This window comes from Neocloeon triangulifer, unplaced genomic scaffold (assembly GCF_031216515.1).
Source record: "Neocloeon triangulifer isolate White Clay Creek 2 clone unplaced genomic scaffold, ASM3121651v1 ptg000014l, whole genome shotgun sequence".
Classification (NCBI taxonomy): Eukaryota; Metazoa; Arthropoda; class Insecta; order Ephemeroptera; family Baetidae; genus Neocloeon; species Neocloeon triangulifer.
This window is the reverse complement of record NW_026775556.1, coordinates 26,629,487-26,637,175: the sequence shown is the minus strand read 5'-3', so window position 1 is coordinate 26,637,175 and position 7,689 is coordinate 26,629,487. Positions and strand designations below refer to the sequence as shown.

Genomic DNA, 7,689 nt, shown 5'->3' with positions numbered 1-7,689 from the left:
TTTTCCGAACGCACCGCAAGAGACCAGGATCACGGCTGGACACTCTGGACAGGCATCTGAATAACAAGAAATTTAATTAAAAAAATAAATCGCACATTTTTCAACTTGCCTTTCTGGGTTGCTTAAGCTCGGTGCGAGTTTCGTCTGCAATTTTACCAGAATTACCAGCCACTATCGTCCCAAGCAGCGAAGGAGCGAATCCTAGCTCTCGACCTTGTCTTTCTCGGTCGAGCGCCACGAATCAATCAGTCTGGCTAGTGCGCTAGGGGCGAGCAGACGCTTTTTCGAATCGCTCCGCAGCTCTGCTCGATCTAGCCCGGCGCTTAGCTAAGATTTAAACGTACGCTAGAGGAATTTGTTTTCAGTGCACCGAAATGAATAATCATCTGCAACTGCAGACAGGAGTCCAGCTCTCAAGGCTCCGAAGGCCCCGACACTACTACCCTGATGGACCAAATTACATCAATGGAAACTAACCTGACCGCGCGTTTTGAGACCATGATGCAAAAATTCGTCGAGATGGAAAAGTCGCTCAACTTCTTCGAAGGCAAGTACGAGGAGTTGCTGAAACAGTCCGCCGAGGAAAAGGCCCTCATCGTCGACCTGAAGAAGGCCCTCGAAGGCGTCCAAGAGAAGGTCAGGGAAAAGGACGCCGCGTTGAATCAGCTCTCCGCGCGTTTGAACCAAGTGGAGCAGTTCAATCTGGTGCTAAATATGGAATTCTACAATGTTCCGATGAAGGAGAAAGAGAATGTGCTCGAGGTCGTGCAAAGCCTTGCAGATCAAGTCGGAGCGCCACGCGTGTCTGACACGGTTGTGGACGCATACCGCCTGCCCGGCCGTCCTGCTCCCCGGGTAGCGGGTGAATCACCTCGAGCACCGCCGATTGTTGTGAAGGTCAAGGCCGCCAGTGTCAAGATGGCTTGGCTGGCGGGGAGGCGAAGACTGCAGCAGCCGCAGCAGGCAGATGACGTCAGCGAGGAGGCGCCCACCACCGCTGCCGCCGTTGCTGCCGATCGCCCTCGTCGCCGAGGCCTTCCACCTGTCCGCATCTACGAGCAGCTGACGCCCTACAACAAAAGACTCTTGTTCCTGACTCGCACTGCCGCTGCTCAAAAAGGTTTCCGTTTTGTGTGGGTGCGGGACGGAAAAATTTTCGCCCGGCACAGTGAACAGCTTGGTGCGCTTGTCCGAATCCGCTGCGAGGACGACATTCGCACCAGGATGGGTGTGAACGTCGCAACAACCCACATCTAAACGCTCAGGTGGAAAAAAATAGTTTTTAATTTTAATTTTAAAAATGGTTAGTTCTATTATAATCATATCTCTGAAAATAACGAAAATTTTCTACTCACAGTGAATTACTCCTTCAGCACTTATATTTTTCTCAATTTCAAACCCTAATCTACAAAATTTAGTAGTATTGATCTCGATATATACAATTGAATTCCAACAAAAAGCGTCAAAAGTTAGTGTTAACTAAATCATCTTACTTTGCTCTATTATAATCATATCTCAGAAAATAACGAAAATTTTCTACTCACAGTGAATTACTCCTTCAGCACTTATATTTTTCTCAATTTCAAACCCTAATCTACAAAATTTAGTAGTATTGATCTCGATATATACAATTGAATTCCCAAAAAAAGCGTCAAAAGTTAGTGTTAACTATATCATCTTATTTTGCTCTATTATAATCATATCTCAGAAAATTTCGAAAAATTTCTACTCACAGTGAATAACTCCTTCAGCAGTTATATTTTTCTCTATTTCAAACCCTAATCTACAAAATTTAGTAGTATTGATCTTGATTTATACAATTACAGGCCCGCAAAAAGCGTCAAACTTTAGCGTTAACTAAATCATCTTACTTTGCTCTATTATAATCATATCTCAGTAAATAATGAAAATTTTCTACTCAGATTGAATAACTCCTTCAGCACTTATATTTTTCTCAATTAAAAACCCTAATCTATAAAATTTAGTAGTATTGATCTCGATTTATACAACAAAAATTCTGCAAAAAGCGTCAAAAGTTAGTGTTAACTAAATCATCTTACTTTGCTCTATTATAATCATATCTCAGAAAATAACGAAAATTTTCTACTCACAGTGAATTACTCCTTCAGCACTTATATTATTCTCAATTTCAAACCCTAATCTACAAAATTTAGTGCTATTGATCTCGATTTATACAATTGAAACCCCACAAAAAGCGTCAAAAGTTAGTGTTGGCTAAAACATCTTATTTTACTCTATTATAATCATATCTCAGAAAATTTCGAAAAATTTCTACTCACAGTGAATAACTCCTGCAGCAGTTATATTTTTCTCTATTTCAAACCCTAATCTACAAAATTTAGCATTATTGATCTCGATATATGCAATTTAATTCCCGCAAAAAGCGTCAAAAGTTAGTGTTAGCTAAAACATCTTATTTTGCTCTATTTTAATCATATCTAAGAAAATTACGTAAATTTTCAACTCACATTGAATAAATCCTTCAGCACTTATATTTTTCTCAATTAAAAAAAACCCTAATCTACAAAATTTAGTAGTATTGATTCGATATATACAATTGAATTCCCACAAAAAGCGTCAAAATTAGTGTTAACTAAATTATCTTATTTTGCTCTATTATAATCATATCTCAAAAATAACGATAATTTTCTACTCACAGTGAATAACTCCTTCAGCCCTTTTACAAGTTGGTTAGAGACTCCTGGGTAAGTAACATACACACTTTGGCTTATTATGCAATTATTTCTACACATTTCTCCAGGTTCTCATGATCACGACGGAAGTGTGCGTCCAGAAAAAGGATATTGATAGAATGCACAAAATGCTTTTAGAAGCTCAGGACGACTCTCCGGAGACGTACATCAAGGGTCTTGGTTGTGTGACATTTGGAACAGATGTACTCGCGAAGAGTAACATGACTGGCCGTGGAAAACCCCTGCTGCTCAACCAGAGGGCTGCCTATGCAGTCATCGGTAAGAAAGAAAATAATGAAAGAAGTTGCCTTTGAAATTTTATTTTTTGTCTATTTTCTATAGGCTCCGCTGTATACTACAGTCGCTGGAAGGGGGAGCCCCTGTCCTTTACACAAGGCGAGAACTTTCTTCTTGAGCTTTGTCAATCTGCTAAGGCTTTTACAAAGAACAGATTGTAAGTCAATATTTTTTATATATTATTATATACTAACTCTGCTTTTTTTTTTAACCAGAACCCCTGATGACGTCCCTGATGTGCTACATCGAATGTTTGAGTCATGGCACTTCAAAGGCTACCAGTTTGTGACTGACGTTTGATGAGGTGCTCTTTTTGACTGTAAGTGCATCTAGACAACCCCTTTCAAGATAACTTGGACAAAATGTTTGGCTGGCTCTGCTCGGCAGACTTAAGCACCTCTAATTTTATGAATGTAACTAAAATAAAATTTTACTTGAATATTGTGATCAAAATTTTTACTAAACTGTAATGTGTATAAAGCATTTAATGAAACACCAAGTGGAATAAAATAAATTTAAATTGTCAAAAACATAGTGGCAGATCATATGTGCCTAAAGTTTTCAAATAAATGAATTTCTAAATTAACCTATGGACTTCTGTTTAATAATGTATGACCAAAATAATTTTTATCATCTTAATCACACAAAATATTTTGTATAATTTGAGTTTTGCAAGCAGAGAAAAAGAAGGTAGCAGCAGCGAGTTACCAACAGCCTCTGGTGTTTGCAAAGGGGCTAAAAATTAAAATAAGGTTACTTTTCCCATAATGCGACTTTAATACTTGCTCAGATAAGGGAAGAATAAGAGTGAGTATTTCTCTGGGAGTAGTCGAAATTATATGGGTGCCAATCGCAGAAATTGCATTTTCATTAACTCCGAGCAACGTTTAAAAAAATTTTGATTACCATACACGAGCCTAGGAATTGATTCTGTTTTTGATGCAACTGTGAGATGAGAAAAACAAGAGTTTTTTTTTATAGTTTTGGATTTAATACATCAGTTCCATTTACTAAGAATACACAATAACAGAAATATTTCAGTGTGTTTGCATTGTATGTAATTAGAATTATACAACCAATATGATAAAAAATGATCTTTTTTTCTCACAATCAATCAATCTTATTCACTCGCGTTAAAAGTTGGATATAACTCACTTGTTCGATATATTTTTTCTTTCACCCGTTATTTTTGTCTCTGCACATTTTTAATGAAATTCACTGGTGACCTTCCTTTCAAAACCTACACATGCACATCTCATTCGCCTTTTATTATTTAAACAGTCAATTATCATTAATATTTATTATTATCAGCGTTTATGTCTCAACTATTTACACAGTCAATTCAAAATACATTCTCGTATATTCTTGTTCAAGCATCCACGTTTTGTTTTTAATAATCATCTCGTAGTGTGTAGTTCTCCTTCTCACCGTTGATTTTTTTTATCATATCATCATCATCGTCGTTTTTTAATAACTTACATTGGTACTAAATTTTGAGCAGGTTCGATTTTTGTTTCTTTTAAAAATACCTTCAATAAACACGACAACAAGATTTCAATATAATCGCGGCAATATATTAATTAATAATCATAAATAACAATCATCGCAATGCGTCTTAAAAACTAAATGGACATGTTTTTGTGTTTTACATACTGCGTTTTTATAAATGTACGTACTGCACGAAAATGAAAGCAGAGCGCGAAAGCCGAACCAAAAATAATTTTATCTGACGGAAACACCATTAAGTTGGAATAAAATAATAATGTTTTTATATAACCTGGCAGTTATTTTAGTTGTTGAAACGGTGCACCCTGTTAATTGAGGGACGCACATTTGGGGTTTTTAGTTCATTGCCAGTGACCAGCTTAACATGTTTACATCGAACGCAAATCTGCTCTTCACATTATTATTATTAACCTGATCGTTTTTCATTTAACTATTATATAAATAGAGTCGTCGCGGTACGTTTTAATTAATTTAAATTATAACAGCACCAGTTAAATTTGTAGTCATTATTCTTCGGAATGGAACACTTGGCAGAAACAAAACATATTTTTCTGGGGGCACGCGTTGAGCTAGGTCAAGGGTCACGGGTCAACCTGTCAAATTCTCTCGTATTTCATGCTAGTGGTTTTTAATAGTTTCCTTTTTAACAAGTTTGATTTTTTAGCTTTTTCTGTCGTTTTAAGTAATTTTCCAACACTCACAGACACGTTATAATATCAATTGCAAAATTCCCCTCTTGTTTCACCTTTATATAATTTAATTATCATATAGTTTGTATTTTGGAAAATAACCGTTGGATGATGAAAATCGCTATCCGTACACATGTAAATCGATATATAATTATGATGAATAATTAATAAGTCAATCTGTTTAATTACGCGAGAAACACACACATAAATTTATTATCATCGGACATTGCGAAAATTCATATATTTTTTTTCAAGGTTTTCTTTCTTTCTTTTTGTTCTTCTTTTTCAGAGATATAAATGCTGCAAGTTTTTATTGGCTAGGGAATCAAGAACGGATTTATTTATTTTTATCAAACGATTGGCAATAAATGGCTAATTTTCGTTTTTGATCAGCAGAGAGACACTCACATTATGTTATTAATTATTTCTGGAAACTTTTTCATTGAAACAGAAGCACGTATCGCTCTCGCGGCTATTTTTCAAGGTGGTTTTGCGGAGAGACCTTTTTTCATTACATTTTTTTTTCGCTTTGGACAAAAATTATATATATTTTACATAATATGTATGCACCCTATCAAAAAATGTAACGCTGCTGCTATAAAAAAAGAGTCAACTCTATCGGAAATAAACGACACCTGAGACGAGACACGATTAATTAAAACGAAAAACAAGGATTTCTTTGAAAATTTCTGGCGGCGAGCGAAAAAAACGGGGACGATCGACAACCGAATACATTTGATCAGCAAATTGCTTTGCTTTCTCTCTTTCGATCTCTCAAAGTTCTTAAGAATGGGATTCTCAACTTGTCTGATAGTCACTCTCCTTCGTGCTTGAAATTTGACTTTCATCTACTTAAAATTGACATGATAGGGAATTTCCGTAAAATTCAATAACACTGCGTTTTTAAAAACTCTTCTTCATCGATCAACTTCATCTTGGTTTGCAAAAATTGCATTCTTTCTCCTAGAACCATCAAGTAGTTTTTTTATGCTTTCGACTACAAGTGTGTGTGTTTGTTTGTTCCTTTGTGTATGTGTGTGTGAATAAAAAAACACAAATATATGCATAGGAAGACGCTATTGTATCCCAGATCTGACAACACAAGAACAAGAAACGATGCAATCTTGACGAGATCAGATTACCATTGTGTTTTCAGTTCATTAATTCAGAATTTAAAAAAGCTTGACTGCCAAATTTTGAAATTTACTCGCATGAAACATAGCGTGTTCAGCAGTTTAAGTGGGAAAATACCAATCAATTTTCGAGTAATTAATTTTTACTAGGCAATATTCGATGAAAGGACTTGCATTTTTATATATTAAGGTGCTCGACTTGTAAAGAAAAGTGCAGAATTTCCACGTGTGTGTCTGGCTAAACAGCGCTCGTCTATATCAAAAACATGATATTATTTTGGCCTCATAAAAAATAGAGAAATGTACACGTTAGTTTCCTTGCGTATGTATAATATATCGTTACAGAGTGGAAGTTGGACAAGTTTTCAGTTAAGTCTACCGTAGAGTGTGTTCTGCGTCCCACGTTCACCTTATTTTTCCCGTCGACGATTTTTATTAGGTTTTTTTCTCAAGTGGATTCATTTGAACACAGAGCAGGTTTTAATAATGTTCTTGCTTTGTCTCGGCGTCACTGTGAAAAATGACCGTCTCTTTCTCCGGGTGGCTTTTTTGTTTTAATTTTAGTAGTTCGAGTAATAATGTGCAAATTTACTTTTATAGAAGGCTTTCGGGCCCACTGAAAAAAGAGGAGCCACCCTATAAGTTTTAGTTCAAGTTTGATACGTCATTGAGAGTTTGAAATTTTTCGTATATATAATTTTTATCATATTTAAACGACGATCGATATAGTCCGTGGAATAAAAATTTGGCCGATGGCAGTTTTGGAATTAATTTGTGTTTGGCTCTCTACTTTTTTTTGCTTTCACTGAGAGTTGTTGGCGGCAAATGAACCTAGATTTTGTTGATAAAGTACATTTACATTTTACATGTTTCTTTTCCCGTACGTGACTCTTGGAATATTTGATGTTCTTGAAAATATCACAACATTCACTGCTAATAAATCGCCTCATCATCAAGTTTGTAACATACAACTGATTTTTACTCTTAGTGAAAAACCTTGTTTGCTCCTTAAATTTTCTTCGAGCGGCGCACGCACTTCTTCTTCTTCTTGTCATTCAAGACCCGTAGCACTGACGGGCAGCGCCCTTTCCTTTTGCAAAAAGAAGTCCACTTTTGGGGGGTTTGAGTGTTTTGTAGTAGTTTTTGTCTTTTTTTTATACAGTTTACACAGCCTTGACCCAGGTTGCAGGTACCCACTGGGGTTCACGCTCCAGCTCGTTGATCTCGTTGAGAAGCTGCTGATACGCCCGCTCGGTGTCATTGTTGATGATGACCATGTCGAAGAAGTGGCCGTACCGGTCCTCCATCTCACGCGCCTTTTCAATTATCTCCTTCAACTCCTCCTCCTGT

The 7,689-nt window shown here is 36.5% G+C and overlaps 2 protein-coding genes across 3 annotated transcripts in view; one reads left to right on the top strand and one right to left on the bottom strand.

Moving 5' to 3' along the window:
• The first annotated feature begins 858 nt into the window (after positions 1-858).
• Positions 859-3,586, top strand: LOC132201704 (uncharacterized). Its single transcript, XM_059628080.1, has 5 exons — positions 859-1,265; positions 2,681-2,726; positions 2,783-2,993; positions 3,057-3,168; positions 3,227-3,586. Exons 3-5 carry the CDS (start codon positions 2,789-2,791, stop codon positions 3,309-3,311), a joined length of 402 nt encoding a protein of 133 aa, XP_059484063.1. The 5' UTR covers positions 859-1,265; positions 2,681-2,726; positions 2,783-2,788; the 3' UTR covers positions 3,312-3,586.
• An 875-nt stretch (positions 3,587-4,461) lies between these two features.
• The window catches only part of LOC132201699 (protein PALS1), a 93,757-nt gene continuing 90,529 nt past the window's right edge, over positions 4,462-7,689 (bottom strand). For both annotated transcript variants that reach the window (XM_059628069.1, XM_059628068.1), the window contains exon 15: positions 4,462-7,685. In XM_059628069.1, the coding sequence (XP_059484052.1) occupies positions 7,503-7,685 (183 nt within the window). In that variant the 3' untranslated portion in view covers positions 4,462-7,502. The remainder of the gene's footprint in view (positions 7,686-7,689) is intronic.

Bases quoted from the DNA above. Each gene is read 5' to 3' on its own strand.
- LOC132201704 (XM_059628080.1), top strand. From the start codon at position 2,789: ATGATCACGACGGAAGTGTGCGTCCAGAAAAAGGATATTGATAGAATG. The intron at 2,994-3,056 runs GTAAGAAAGAAA...TATTTTCTATAG, and splicing joins GGCTGCCTATGCAGTCATCG to GCTCCGCTGTATACTACAGT. The intron at 3,169-3,226 runs GTAAGTCAATAT...TTTTTTAACCAG, and splicing joins GCTTTTACAAAGAACAGATT to AACCCCTGATGACGTCCCTG.